This window comes from Tachyglossus aculeatus, chromosome X3 (assembly GCF_015852505.1).
Source record: "Tachyglossus aculeatus isolate mTacAcu1 chromosome X3, mTacAcu1.pri, whole genome shotgun sequence".
Lineage (NCBI taxonomy): Eukaryota > Metazoa > Chordata > Mammalia > Monotremata > Tachyglossidae > Tachyglossus > Tachyglossus aculeatus.
The window spans coordinates 14849266-14865245 of NC_052099.1; the positions used below are offsets into that span (position 1 = coordinate 14849266).

Sequence of the window (15980 nt, forward strand, 5' to 3'; positions counted from 1 at the left end):
CACATTTGTTTTTCACATGATGAACCATGGCAATATAGTAGATTTACTATATATAAAATAGTAGATTTATAGTAGATCTTCACGAGAGAAATTCCCCCAACTACTTATACCAACTCCTACCAAATCAATTAATGAGTTACTTATTGAGCATCTAAATGTGAGCAGAGCACTGTACTGAATACTTGGGAGAGTAAAATAGAGTTAGTACACATTGTCCCAGTCCTCAAGGAGCTTATGATAAAACAGGGAAATGGGCACTAAAATAATTTATAGATAGGAAAAATAGGGAAAAGGGATTATGGGCATGTTAGTGCTTAGGGTAGGTAAAATGTGTACACAAATGTTCTGAAAGGCTGTGAGTACACAAGTGTTCAGTTGGCACAGAAGTGCTGAAGTAGCAATTGAGAGGATTATCTATGCCTCAATTACCTCATCTGTAAAATGGGGATTAAAACTGTGAGACCCCGTGGGACAACCTGATCACCTTGTAACCACCTCAGCGCTTAGAACAGTGCTTGGCACATATTAAGCGCTTAACAAATACTATCATTATTATTATCATATAACCTGAGAAGAGAAGAAATTAATCAGAAAAGGCCCCTAGAGGGGATGTGATTGCAGGATGGTTTTGAAGATGGGGAACCTGTGGTCCGTCAGATCAATCAATCAATCAATCAATCAGCTGTATGTATTGAGCACTTACAGGGTGCAGAACATTGTACTTAGCACTTGGGAAAGTACAGTATAACAGAGTGGGTAGATATAATCCCTGGCCACAAGAAACGTACAGTCTAGATGGAGAGACAGATATTAAAATAAATTATGGATATGTATATAAGTGCCTTAAGGCTGAGGGAGGGATGAATAAAGGGTGCAAATCGAAGTGCAAGGGGGTGACATGGAAAGGAGAGGGAGTAGGGTCTTAGTTGGAGAAGGCCCAATGGAGAAAATGTGATTTTAATACCACTTTGAAGGTGGAGAGTGTGTTTATCTGTCAGATATCAAGGGGTAAGGAGTTTCAGGCAGAACATGGGCAAAGGGTTGGTGGTGAGATAAAAATCGAGACAAAATCGCGGTACTGTGAGTAGGGTGGTGTTAGAGGAGTGAATTGAACATGCTGGGCTGTAAGTAGGAAATCAGTGAGGTAAGATGGAGGGGGTAAGATGACCGAGTGTTTAGAGCCAATGGTAAGGAATTTTTGTTTGATGCTGAGGTGAATGGGCAACCACTGGAGGTTCTTGAGGAGTGGAAAACATGGACTGAATGGTTCTGTATAAAAATGATCTGGGCAGCAGAGTGAAGTATGAACTAGAGTGAGGAGAGGCAGGAGGAAGGGAGGTCAGAAAGGAGGTTGGTGCAGTAGTCCAAACAGGATAGGATAAGTGCTTGGATCAGTGTAGTGACAGTTTGCATGGAGAGGAAGGGGTGGATTTTAGCAATGTTGTGAAGGTGGAACCGACAGGATTTAGTAATAGAATGTGTGGGTTGAATGAGAGAGATGAGTTGAAGACAATGTCAAGGTTATGGGCTTGTGAGATAGGGGTCATGGAGGTGCTGTCCACAGTGATGGGAAAGTCCTGGGGCAGACAGCGTTTGGGTGGGAAGATGAGGAACTCTGTTTTGGACATATTAACTTTGAGGTGTCAGTTGGACATCCAAATAGAGATGTCCTGAAGGCAGGAGGAAATACAAGACTGCAGAGAAGGAGAGAGGTCAGAGTTGGAGATGTAGATTTGGTAATCATCTGCATAGAGAAGGTAGCTGAAGCCTTGGAAGTGAATGAGTTCTCCAAGGGAGTGGGTGTAGATGGAGAATAGAAGGGGATCTAGAACTGAACCTTGAGGGGCCCCCACAGTTAGGGGGTAGGAGGTAGCGAAGCCCACGGAGAAAGAGAATGAATGGCCAAAGAGATAGGAGGAGAACAAGTAGAGAACAGTGTCAGTGAAGCCAAGGTTGGATAATGTTTCCAGGAAAAGTGGTCAGTAGTGTCAAAGGCAGCTGAGCAGTTGAGGATTAGGATGGAGTAGAAGTCATTGGATTTGGCAAGAAGGAGATGATTGGTGGCCTTTGAGAGGGCAGTTTCTGTGGAGTGAAGGGGACTTTAGCCAGATTGGAGGGGGTCACTGAGAGAATTTGAAACAGCGGGTGTAGAAGAATGGTAGGAGGGAGATGGGGTGATAACTGGAGGGAGCTGTGGGGTCAAGGGAGGATTTTTTTAGGATAGGGAGACATGGAAATGTTTGAAAGGCATGGGGAAGAAGCCACTGGAGAGTGAACAGTTGAAGATGGTAGTTAGGGAGGGAAGTAGAGAGGGGTCAAGTGTTTTGATGATGTGCAAAGGGATGGGGTCAGATATGCAGGTGGAGGGGGCGGAGTTTGAGAGGAGGCAGGAGATCTCCTCTTGAGATACTGCTGGGAAGGATGAGAGAGTTGAAGGGGGGATGGGAGGAGGGAAGGATTGAGGAGGGGTAGGGGAGATTTTAGGGAGCTCACACCCGATAGTGTCAATTTTCTTAAAAAGTAGGTGACCAGGTCACTGGGGGCAAGGGATGAGGGGGTGGGGGCAGAGTTAAAGCATGCAAGGATAAACTTGAAGTGGATGAAGATGGCCTGATATTTAGATTTCCATCAGCAGCTCTTTGCTGCTCATGCACAAGAGAGAAAGAGGCAGACTGTGCAGGTGATTCAAGGCTGTGGGGAAGAGAGTCGGGCCAGAAAGAGGATGTTGGCAAGGGGTCAGCGGCAAGATAGATGAGATGATGGTTCAGTGAGTAGGTTGGCATTGGAGCGAAATGAGGGCAGGCCTTCAAAACTGCTTCTCTATAATTTCTCCTGAATTCCCTAAACAACTTTTCTCTACTAAGATGCCAAAGTCCACACCTTTAACATCTTGCCCCCTTATCCCGCCATTACTCTCACCATGCCCAACTTCCTACTCTCGATCACCCCCACATTCTGCTCAGCCTTCTTCGCGGAAACCCCCAAATCATGCCAATATGACTGTACGCATAGGGGTGCTGATGGAACTACGGGGGTGGCTTGGGGTCATGGAGGATGTCTATCTTCATATTAATAATAATAATAATAATTATTATTATTATTGTAATTATGGTATTTGTTAAACACTTACTATGTGCCCGGCACTGAACTAAGCGTTGGGGTAGATACATTCATTCATTCAACTGTATTTATTGAGTGCCTACTGTGTGCAAAGCACTGTACTAAGTGCTTGGAAAGTACAATTCAGCAACAAATAGAGACAATACCTACCCAACAATGGGCTCACAGTCTAGAAGTGGGGAGACAGACAACAAAACAAAACAAAACAGGCAGGCAAGGAAATCAGGTTGGACACTGTACTAAGAGCTGGGGTAGAGACAAGGAAATCATGTTGGACACAGTCCCTGTCCCACATGGGCCCCACATGGCAGATGGAAGCAGGGCATTCTGGAAGAGATGTATCTATGGAGTCGCTATGGGTCGGACACGACTCAACAGCATAAGACAACAGCAATAACAACTATGCCTTCCTCCTGGCTCTCCTATATTAATCCATCACTCAACTCTCCCTAAGTGAAATGTCTTCCTCCCTCGAATTCACCAAACCACAGTCACCAATTCACAGTCTCAGTCCCCATTTTACAGATGAGGTAACTGAGGCACAGAGAAGTAAAGTGACTTTCCCAAGGTCACAGAGCAGACAAGTGGTGGAGCTGGGATTAGAACCCCTGCCCTCCTGACTCTCAGGCCCATGCTCTATTCACTGCCCTATGCTGCTTTCCCATTAAATATTAATGCCTGTCTTCTCCTCTAGAGTGTAAGCTCAATACGGGCAGGGAATGTATCTTCTAATTCTGTTGTACTCTCCCAAATGCTTAGTACAGTGCTCTGCACATATTAAGTGCTCAATAAATAAGACTGATTGATTGACTGATTGATGAGAAGAAGGACACAAGGGATCCACAAGATTTAAAAGATCTGAGGAGAGTATGGGATGAGTAACAGGAATGCAAATTTCAGTTGCAGATACAGATAGATACAAATACAGCCTTACCATAGGCTTTAAAGCAATAAATCACCTTACCCCCTCCTGCCTCACCTCCCTGATTCCCTACTATATATCTCAGCTCTCACACTTCACTCCTCTAATGCCAACCTACTCACTGTACCCCAATCTGATCTATCTCACCGCCAACCTTTTTCCCATGTCCTGCCTCTGGCCTGGAACACCCTCCCCCTTCATATCCGACAGACAATTACTCACCCTACCTTCAAAGCTTTATTGAAGGCACATCTCCACCAAGAGGCCGTATCTGACTAAGCCGTCATTTTCTCCTCTCCCACTCCCTTCTGCTTCACTCTGTTTTGCTCCCTTTATTCACCCTCCCTCAACCCCACAGCACTTATGTACATAGCTGTAATATTTTAATTCATATTTTTGTCTGTCTCCCCCTCTAGACTGTAAGCTTGTAGTAGGCAGGGAATTTGTCTATTATATTGTTATATTGTACTCTACCAAGCACTTAGTACAATGCTCTGCACACAGTAAGTGCTCAATAAATATGATTGATTGATTAATTGATTGATTGATTCTACTAACTATGGGGAGAAGGGTGAAACTGGAACTCCTATTCAACAAATCCCACAAGAATAAGATGAGAGGAGACCATTTGAAGTTTGAAGATTACATGCTCAAAATAAACAAAAGGAAACATTTCTTTAGACAGTAGATCAAGCAGTCGATCCATCGATCAATGGTATTTATAGAGTACTTACTATGCACAGAGCACTCTACTAAATGACTGGGCAAGTATAACACCACAGAATTAGCAGACACATTCCCTGCACATAACAAGCTTACAGTCTAGAGGGGGAGACAGATATTAATATGAATGAGTAATTTCTACTATATAATTAAAAAATAGGTGTTGTGGGGCTGGGGTGTGTGTGTGTGGGAGAATATTCAATGTCCAAAGGTCATAGATCCAAGTGCATAGAGGACACAGAAGGGAGAGTAAGCTGAGGAGGAGAGGGCTTAATTGGGAAAGGCCTCAATGGTAAGCATATGGAATTTGCTATCTCAGGAAGTTGTCAGGTTGAAAATGGCAATAAATTAAATCGAGGTTTAGAAAAATTCATGGACCATCGTGGATTTCTAGAAAGAAATTTAGCTATATAGAGGGAAAATTTAGGGATAGATGGTACTACATACCTAAACGTTAGGATAGATGCCAAGGAGGAGAAACATCAAAATGCACCTTCTAACTGTGCCATCCCCTCTCAGGGTTGCACCTGGAGAGTTTCCAGTACTCTGCCAGTCAAGACTACAGGAGGGAGAGTCAAGTAGAGGCATATCCATTACATTCCTAGCTTGACCAGTGGCTAAGCAAGTGGAAAGTATTCTGCTTCAAGTCCAAACTTCCCTGTGCTGGGCAGTAGTGGCATGGGAGAGAGTCGAGAGCGGAGACTCTAGTCTACTGCATGGAAGGAGGTGATGGTAAACCCCTTCCATATTTTTACAAAGAAAACTCTATGGATAAGGTACCAGAATGATTGCAGATAGAAGTGGGAGAGAGAGATGTTCTTCCTCTGGGAGAGATGTGCCTATGGTATTGCTATGGGTTGGACACAACTCGACAGTTTAAGACAACAACAACAACTATGCCTTCCTCCTGACTTTCCAATATTAATCCGTCACTCACCAACTCTCCCTCCATGAAACTTCTTCCTCCTTCAAATTCACCAAACCAAATCCCCCACCACCTTCCAAGCTCTCTAAAAAGTAATTTTTTCCAAGAGGCCTACTCTCCACCTTCCATGCCTTTCTATCCAACACCTTAGCACTTAGCATGTGTGTTTTATATTTATTTGCTCATTTAATTGCCTACTCTACTTTTTCTCCTTTATATCTATGTTTTTACTCTTTTACCTATTGTATAATTGTAATTCATGCCTGCTTCTCTCCCCTATTAGATTATAAATTTATCAAGAGCAAGGTGGAGTCGTTTTACATCTACTGTATATTTACAAGCATTCAGTTCAGTTCAATACACTCAATAGGCAGTAAAAATGGCTTTATCTGTGTCTTCTAACCTTATATATATGCATATATGTATATAATAATAATAATAATAACAATAATAATTGTATTTGTTAAGTGCTTACTATGTGACAAGCACTGTTCTAAGCATTGGGGGGAATACAAAGTAATCAGGTTGTCCTACGTGGGGCTCACACTCTTAATCTCCATTTTACAGACAAGGTAACTGAGGCCCAGAGAAGTTAAATGACTTGCCCAAAGTCACACAGGTTACAAGTGGCGGAGCCAGGATCAGAACCCATGACCTCTGACTCCCAAGCCCATGCTCTTTCCACTGAGCCATGCTTCTTCTCATATATAAATATAATACATATTTTAATACGGCTAAATCAAGTTGTTGATTTTCACTTCAGATTTGCTGTCCGGATGCCTACATTGAACATTCATTTTTGTGGGGGTTCCAAAACAATGCATGAATCAATAAAAATAGCATTTGGCTTGGGAATTACTTTTGACAAGACCACCTCTGACTGTAATAGCCATTACTGGAAGGCACTGTGGCCTAGTGGAAAGAACTGCCTGGGAATCGAAGGACTTGGGTTCTAATCCCAGCTCCGCCATTTTCCTGGTGTGTGACCTAAGGCAAGCCATTTAACTTCTCTGGGTCTCAGTTCCCCACCTACCTAGACTGTGAGCCCCATGTGTGACCTGATTATTTTGTATCTATCAATCAATCAATCAATCAATCATATTTATTGAGCGCTTACTATGTGCAGAGCACTGTACTAAGCGCTTGGGAAGTACAAATTGGCATCACATAGAGACAGTCCCTACCCAACAGTGGGCTCACAGTCTAAAAGGGGGGAGACAGAGAACAGAACCAAACATACCAACAAAATAAAATAAGTAGGATAGAAATGTACAAGTAAAATAAATAAATAAATAAATAAATAGAGTAATAAATATGTACAACCATATATACATATATACAGGTGCTGTGGGGAAGGGAAGGAGGTAAGACGGGGGGATGGAGAGGGGGACGAGGGGGAGAGGAAAGAAGGGGCTCAGTCTGGGAAGGCCTCCTGGAGGAGGTGAGCTCTCAGCAGGGCCTTGAAGGGAGGAAGAGAGCTAGCTTGGCGGATGGGCAGAGGGAGGGCATTCCAGGCCCGGGGGATGACGTGGGCCTGGGGTCGATGGCGGGACAGGTGAGAGTGAGGTACAGTGAGGAGATTAGTGGTGGAGGAGCGGAGGGTGCGGGCTGGGCAGTAGAAGGAGAGAAGGGAGGTGAGGTAGGAGGGGGCGAGGTGATGGACAGCCTTGAAGCCCAGGGTGAGGAGTTTCTGCCTGATGCGCAGATTGATCGGTAGCCATTGGAGGTTTTTGAGGAGGGGAGTAATATGTCCAGAGCGTTTCTGGACAAAGATAATCCGGGCAGCAGCATGAAGTATGGATTGAAGTGGAGAGAGACACGAGGATGGGAGATCAGAGAGAAGGCTAGTGCAGTAGTCCAGACGGGATAGGATGAGAGCTTGAATGAGCAGGGTAGCAGTTTGGATGGAGAGGAAAGGGCGGATCTTGGTGCTTAGCATGTAGTAAGCACTTAAAAATGCCATAATTATAATGGCTACAGTCTATCATTGAGAGCTAAAGTGACTCCACCTCTTGTCTGCTGTGTGACCTTGGGCAAAACGCAAGGCACTAATTTCTCAGTGCCTCAGTTACCTCATCTGTAAAATGGGGATTAAGACTGTGAGCCCCACATGGGACAACTTGATTACTTTGTATCTCATTCATTCATTCATTCATTCAATCATATTTATTGAGCGCTTACTGTGTGCAGAGCACTGTACTAAGCGCTTGGGAAGTACAAATTGGCAACATATAGAGATGGTCCCTACCCAACAATGGGCTCACAGTCTAGAAGGGGGAGACAGACAACAAAACAAAACATGTAGACAGGTGTCCAGGTCTCCTGACTCCCAATTCTGTGCTATTTCCACTACTAGATACTAACTGGAGAGAAATATCCTGAAGAATATTATACAGAATTATAAACTGTTTCATCTAAAATGTATTCAGCATTTCCCCCAATATTTTTAAATAATACCGTATATATTAAAAATTATAATGAAATTCTTAATTTACACTTTAATTCCCACAGACAGTCCAGAGTTTATTTCAATCAACAGTGTTCCAATGAATATGAATGGGATTCTTAATTGGTCAAATGAGTAAAGTCTTACCAGAAATGGGTATATTTAGACATGACTTTTAAACTGAATTCTATTTATCAAGTCTACAAGGTAACTGTCACACAGAAGTAGCTATGCCTTTAATCCCATTGGCCTCCATTTTGCTCAGTAACACTATGCCCAGAGGCTCAAAATGAAGATGGGTGAAATGTTTAACTACTAAAACCCAAAAATTGCAATAAAACAAATAATTGAACTTTTTCCAAAAGAATAGCTACCTCTGAAATTCAGTGGCATAATAATAATTGTGGTATTTGTTAAGTTAAAAATAATAATTATGGTATTTGTTAAATGCTTACTATGTTCCAGGCATTGCACTCTAAGCACTGGAGTGGATACAAGCAAATCAGGTTGGACACAGTCCCTGTCCCATGTGGGGCTCACAGTCTCAATCTCCATTTTACAGATGAGGTCGCTGAGGCACAGAGAAGTGAAGTGACTTGCCCAAGTTCACCCAGCAGGCAGGTGGTGGAGGCGGGATTAGAACCCATGACCTTCCGACTCTCAGGCCCATGATCTATCCACTATACCATGCTGCAGTCCATGATGCACTACTGTTGTGTACCTAGAACTGTACTAATATCTGGAGTAGGTATAAGATAATCAGGTCGAGCACAGCCTGCGTGTTTTGAAGTCATTGGTTCAGTAGCAAATATTAATAGCACGGTTGAAATAAAGACCTATTAATACAAATCATTCATAGCTCAATTTCAACAAAATGTCAAAATATGTTGAGATAGAATAGTTGGTGTAGGAATGATTATGACGCCATTCTTTTGGACAACGAGTTATAAGGAAAAATGATCCGATGAGTCAGCTATGACTATCCAGTACACGCTGTAGCTATTTTTTCTATTGAAAAGAAACCTAATGAAAAAATATATTAAGTGGGGAAGCAGTGTGGTCTAGTGGAAAGAGCACAGTCCTGTGAGTCAGAGGACATAACTGTAATTTATTTATTTATTTATATTAATGTCTGTCTCTCCCTCTAGACTGTAAACTCACTGTAGGCAGGTAACGCGTCTCTTATATTGTTATACCGTACTCTCCAAAGCGCTTAGTACAGTGCTCTGCACATAGTAAGTACTCAATAAATACGATTGACTGACTGACCAACTAACTCAGCTGGGTTCTAATCCTGGTTCCTGTACTTATCTGCTGTGTGACCTTGGGCAAATCACTTAATATCTCTGTGCCTCAGCTATCTCATCTGTATAATGGGGATTAAGACTGTAAGCCCCAAATGGGACAGAGACTGTGTCCAACCCGATTTGCTTGTAACTACCCATGTTCTTAATACAGTTCCTGGCACATAGTAAGCACTTAACAAATACCATTAAAAATGTTAATAATAATAATAATAACAATGGCATTTATTAAGTGCTTACTATGTGCAAAGCACTGTAAAAGTCTAACAGAAAATAGCTTGGGAGAAAAAGAAATACAAATGCTCCAATGCTCATTTAATTTATTTTCTGTTCAGCGCAAGTAATTGCAATGTTTTGCCCTCTTTTGAGTGGGCATACACACATTCAGAGAAATGGTAAAGGAAATGAGGCCTGCACTGTAAGCTCATTGGGGTCAGAGAACGTGTCTGTTTATGGTTATATTGTATAATAATAATAATGGCATTTATTAAGCGCTTACTATGTGCAAAGCACTGTTCTAAGTGCTGGGGAGGTTACAACAGGATCAGGTTGTCCCAAGGGGGGCTCCCAGTCTTAATCCCCATTTTACAGATGAGGTAACTGAGGCCCAGAGAAGTTAAGTGACTTGCCCAAGGTCACACAGCAGACATGTGGTGGAGCCGGGATTCGAACCCCTGACCTCTGACTCCAAAGCCCGGGCTCTTTCCACTGAGCCACGCTGCTACTCTCCCAAGAGCTTTGTACAGTGCTCGGCACACAGTAAGCACTCAATAAATACTATTGAATTGATTAATTCATGAACAATATAAAGAAATAGATGTAGATAGTATTAGTACATGGAAAATAAAATCAACTCATGTCATTTCACCACCATTTTGTGACTGCGGCAGAAATGTACAAAATGGTAGTTATTGAAGTTTACATTATGAACATTTAAGAAAGGAATATCAGATTTTGGCGGGGGGAGGATTTCTCCTCCCGTTAACATATGTTATATTGACACAATACAATAAAAATTCCTTTACTTAGATGCTAGCGTGACAACTTTGAAAACATATTTAGGTTATCTGTTTAAAATAGATGTATAGTGCAGATGCCCAGTTTAGGGTTTAACTCAAAATTCATTACTTTGTTTCTACATATTTAGTTATGAATCTAATGCTAGAATGATTTTTCTTAACTGGAGGTTACAAAAATGAACTTCTGTCCATCTGTGTTTACCTGGTAGGATACTCATTATACATGCACTGATTAAAAAGCTCTTCCTCTCCACCTCAAGGTCCTATGGATTAGACTGAGCCCTCAGCAAATGCAGTTCACCAGCAGTATGCCAGAAAGGCATGCCATTCTTTCTTAATGTTAAGTACTTACTTCTTGCCTCTGGCTTCAAATACCATTTTAAGAAAGAGAGACCTTAATGATTGGAGTTGTGCCACAAAATCTTTTTTGCATAAATATTTGATCACTCACAAAATCACTCTACCTGCCAATTATTAAACATAAAAATACATTGCAACTCTTCCAGAGTCTTCTTTTCCGAGGAAAGGGATTTGAACATTTTCTTGTGTTAATAGCTAATTACCCCCACAGATATTTTACTTCTCAAGTAAAAGCTAGCCAACCCAGGATTCCGTGGTGGAATCTACGACCCACTATGTGACTCCACCGCATCTTCAAAAGTAGAAGCTCTTGAAAACCTGAGAACAATGAAGAATTGTTATTAAAAATGAAAAAGAAAAACATAACCAACCTTTGCTTCCGCCTCAGATGCAGCGACTTCCACGACTTTGTTTCTGTTAATCAGTTGTTTGACACATCTTTCCACTTGAACATTGAACTTCATGAAAGTCACATAGCAAAAATAAGCTGTTAATAGGATCAAGCTTTCCCACCACATGATGAGATTATCCAGAAAAAAGACGATTAGCATAATCAAGTCTATGATATAAAATGACACATCTCTAAAGAGTGGCCACCAGGTAAGGTTTAGGACCTCTCTAGAAAATAAAGCACACATTCCAATAACAAACAGGATATTGAATACGGCAGAGCCTACTATTGTGCCAATGCCGACATTACTGTGAGCTATAAACACTCCAATCAGAGATGTGAAAAGTTCTGGGGCTGAGCCTCCGGCAGCCATGAAGGTTGCCCCGGCCACATCATCAGAAATGGCCAGTTTTTCCGTGATGACTGTCAAAGAAGGGACAAAGAACTCATCACAGACAATGGCTAAGGCTATGAACATGTAAATCATCCCAAAGACATGGAGGATTATTGCACCCCTTCTTCGCTCCTGAAGAGAAAAGAGGTCTTTTGGGTACTCTCCCTTAGTGTGCTCTGTTGTGTTCTCATGTTCATGTGGCTTTGGAGTGTGGCTTTGGAGAGCGTTTATGTTCTTTAAATCTAATAGAGTTCTCTGATGATGTGCATGCATTGGCATCTGACTACCTAATCCATCGGCCGGGTCAGTGCTGTGGGTCTCTGTTTGGAAAAAGGCACTAATTGAAAGTGAAAAAGTGCTAATGGCCACTATGCTCACAAAGAGCCCTAGGATTCGTATTGGTCTCAGTTTTTTTCTGACATTCTGATGCCTTCTGTAGGCAAACAGTGATTCATCCAAACACCATTCTTCAAGAAATCGGGGGGCAGTGGTTTGATGCAGATCCATTCTGTACTTTTCGTTGAATGTGATGAGTTTCAAACTTTAGAGTCAACAAGATCTTTTTTTCATACTTTTTTCTTGTTTTTTAAAGTTAAAGGTGTTTTTTTGATGATCTTCCACAATTAAGTGCTTCTATGCTTCAAATGAAGTATGTTCTTCGTTTATGCTTAAACAAGAACAACAATTTGTTATTGAAATTAATGAAAATAATTTCAGACCATCAAATTTGTTGCTGTACCAGATAAACACCAAATCCAATCATCCTTAAACATCTTGAATAAAAGCAAAAACAAGCTTATCAGGCAAAGAAAATAATTAATTTGCATTAAAATTAAAATAGGTACAAGTAACAAAATCCTGGGGATACACATCATATCATTTTAAAGCTCTTGGAAGTAAATAACCTCTTTCCATTACCTCTCCACATCTGGCCAATAATCTCACCACGGGCTAAAAGTTATCTGATTGATATGAAAACTGCAAGTGCCAAGCAAATTAATTACTGCAGGTTTTGTTACTATAATTTTATCTTATCCAATTCTCAAATGAATAGGTACAAACTTCTAGGTAACGTAGAAGCCAAATTTTGTTAGTCATCCCAGTCACGATCAAATTCAGATAGGAATGGGGAAGGTAGAGACCACATATGATGATAATTATTTCATGTTCTTTTGCTATAGGGGTAAAGAAGATATATCTTATTTTCTTTTAAATTCAAGAAACACTTTTACTCTATTGGTCTGTTGTATTAAAAAGAAATATAGGTTAATTCTTTAGATCTTTTAAAGGTTTTACATTAATCCCAAACTTCTAGATTCTAGGCAGTAAAGGATGCTTAGCTCTAAAGTTCAAAACTCAATTCTTACTTTGAAGCAGAAAATATTTTGCAAATTAGCAGTAATGGCAGATGAAATAATGATGGTATTTGTTAAGTGCTTACTATGTGCCAAGCACTGTTCTCAGCGCTGGTGTAGACACAAGGTTATCAGGTCATCCCACGGAGGGCTCACAGTCTTAATTCCCATTTTACCAATGAGGCAATTGAGACACAGAGAAGTTAAGTGAATTGCCCAAAGTCACACAGCTAAGTGGCAGAGCCCAAATTAGAACCCATGACCTCTGACTCCCAAGCTCGTGCTCTTTTTGCTAAGCCACACAGCTTTTTTCACAAAAGGCACTTTTGCTGGCCAATCTGTAAATGAAGTGAATGTCTACTCTTCCTGCAGATTGACTGTTTTATGATACCAAAAAGAAATTTTGCAAATATTTAGTATAAGAACATGCTGGATGTTTCTTTAAATTAAATTTCACTACTAAACCTGCTAAAATACAGTTTGGAGGCGAGCTGCCCAATGCAATTTACATATCAACAGCAAGGATTTTATTCTCTATCATTCTCTCTTCACACTACTGTCTCAATAAGAGGAAAAGAGGAGAGGAGGGAGAGTGAGAAAGAGAAGGGGGAACAGGAGATGGAATGAGCAGAGGAGGAAGGGATAGAGAGCTGGAGAAAGGGAAGAAGAAAGAGGAAGAGAAAGAGAGAAAGAGAAAGTGATTTTCCTAAATCAGGGACTACATTTCAGAAGCATTCCCAGAGATCATCTCAGGGGACTCACTCAGTGGCTAACGAGACAGATTAGTGTGGACTCAACTTTTCAGAACAGCCTGAATCATGTTCCCAAGTATCTTACCATAAGACTAGAAATGTTTTAGGAAAACCGACAGAGGTTGCGATGACCTTTGGGATGAGCCAAACGAACGTTCTATATTATTATAAAATTCCTGGTGGATAGTCTACGTTGGCAGAATACCCATAAACGATCTGTACATTCGTTTAATCTGATTTATTGAGTGCTCACTATGTGCAGAGCACTGCGCTGAGAGCTTGGAAAGTACATCTGTCTCGCCCCTCTCGTTTAGGATGGCCGAAGGGTTGTATACACAGCAGATGGGTTGACAGCAAGAAATAGACGAAGTGGGGGTTGGGGGAGACCCCTAGAATTCACCGGTTCCTTCTCTATTCACGCCACCCATCCCCGCTGCGGAGAAATGTTTTAACCGCAAACCATAGACAGCCCCGCAACTTTGCCCAACACCCTCAAAGTTTCGCTGGCCGAAAGAGGGGCACCCAACAGATATCTCTTAGGGGTTCCCAAATCCTCCAATTTTTCAGGAATGGGGGTGATGATGTTCCCCCCATTCTGCCCTCCTATGCGATCCGCTCCAGCCCCGGCGTCGCCCTGGATCTGTGCCCCGGGGCGACGGGATGCAGGATCGGGGGGTTGGGGGGAACTGGCGAAGGAGGGGGGCGAGTTGATCAACTCTTAGCATGGTATGGAGGGTGGGGGAAGAGAGGGTCTTGCAGGGGAGGTGGTGGGGGCGGCGTGGAATAGTGGGGAAGGATGGAGGCTTGGAGGCTCAGCGTTCGTTTTTCCCTCCCCCTTGCAGGGAGCAGGTCGCCACCGCAGCCAAGTGGTTACCCGGCCCGCTTGCCCCGCTTGCCCCGGGGCCGAGCCGAGCCGAGCCGAGCCGAGCCGAGCTTCCCCACTTACCCGGGAGCTTCTGCAGGAGCGGGAGGCGGCTGCATGAGGAAAGCGCTCTCCTGCTTTCCCTCCCTCCTCGAGCTGAAGATCTGCGTTTTTCCCTCCCTTGCTCCTCCCCCGAGCCACTCCCTCTCCCGTCCCTCCTTCCCTTTCCTCCCCCCCTCCCTTTTTCTTCCTCCCTTCTCTCTTCCTTTCCCCCCCTCTCTCTCCCTTTTTCTTTCTCTTTCTCTCCTGTTGGGCAGTTGGGATTGCCAGAAGCCAGGGAGTGCTGCCAACTTCTCGCTAGAATTCTAGGTTATTCTTGTTATTTTGCAGATTATTCTAGTATTTTAGCATCACGACAGCCAGTGGGTGGATTAAAATGCCCTGGTTATGTGGCAGTACAGAAGGACAGTTTTATATGACCAGAAATGATGGCAGTGAATGATCAATCCTTCATTCCCTGAGGTTTTTAGGCAGAACCACCCCATTGGAAAAGAAAAAAATGGATAATAATAACAATGTTAACAATTAATAATGCTGGTATTTGTTAAGTGATTACTATGTGCCAAGCACTGTTCTAAACACTGGGGTAGATACAAGATAATCAGGTTGTCCCACGTGGTGATCACAGTCAATCCCCATTTGACAGATGAGGTAACTGAGGAGCAGAGAAGGGAAGTGACTTGCCCAAGGTCACACAGCAGACAAGTGACAGAGGCGGGATTAAAACCCACGTCCTCTGATTTCCAAGCCCAGGCTCTTGCCATAGTAAGTCTCCACATTGGTTTCAGCTCCTCTACAAGAATGAAGGTGCTATTATTATTGATTTTTAAATTTTACAGCAAGATATCTCTCCTGGAGAAGGAATTCCATGGGAAAGGACAGCTACAGGTATGAAAGCATGATAAATTAACGAATCAAAAATCTCCAACTTGGCCCAAGCTGAGTCCCAGACCAGTGGTCAAACTGGCATGGAGTTTAGGCTTCCAGAAAGTGCTCCTATGTGTGTTGCATTTCTTCTGGGACAATGAGCCTGAAAAGTCAATCGAGGTTTAGAAACTATTTCATGACAGCTTGGCTAGCTGAGTCAGAGCTGAGGGAGCCCTGTTCGATAAACTCCCCATTGCCAAAAGAGTAAAGTAGGGTTGCACACTGGGAGTCCTGTACAGTTTATTCTCCTACGGCCATGCTGGAAGATGTAACAAGACACCAGATGCCGGTGTTAGAATTTGCTTCTGCACCACTGGGGAAACTCTTCTAACTCAACAGACTTTGAGCAGCATCCAAAGTCCTAGAGACAGCTATTCAAGGATGCGGTGTGCAGATAACTGCGGCTTACACAAACACTCT

At 42.6% G+C, this 15980-nt stretch overlaps 1 protein-coding gene across 5 annotated transcripts in view; it reads right to left on the minus strand.

The window, feature by feature from the left end:
• SLC24A2 (solute carrier family 24 member 2) overlaps positions 1-14721 on the minus strand; it is a 272635-nt gene extending 257914 nt beyond the window's left edge. For all 5 annotated transcript variants that reach the window (XM_038770489.1, XM_038770492.1, XM_038770490.1 and 2 more), the window contains exons 1-2: positions 14658-14721; positions 11191-12271 (exon numbers count right to left, since the gene is read on the minus strand). In XM_038770489.1, the coding sequence (XP_038626417.1) occupies positions 11191-12111 (921 nt within the window). In that variant the 5' untranslated portion in view covers positions 12112-12271; positions 14658-14721. The remainder of the gene's footprint in view (positions 1-11190; positions 12272-14657) is intronic.
• Between the last annotated feature and the right edge of the window lie 1259 nt (positions 14722-15980).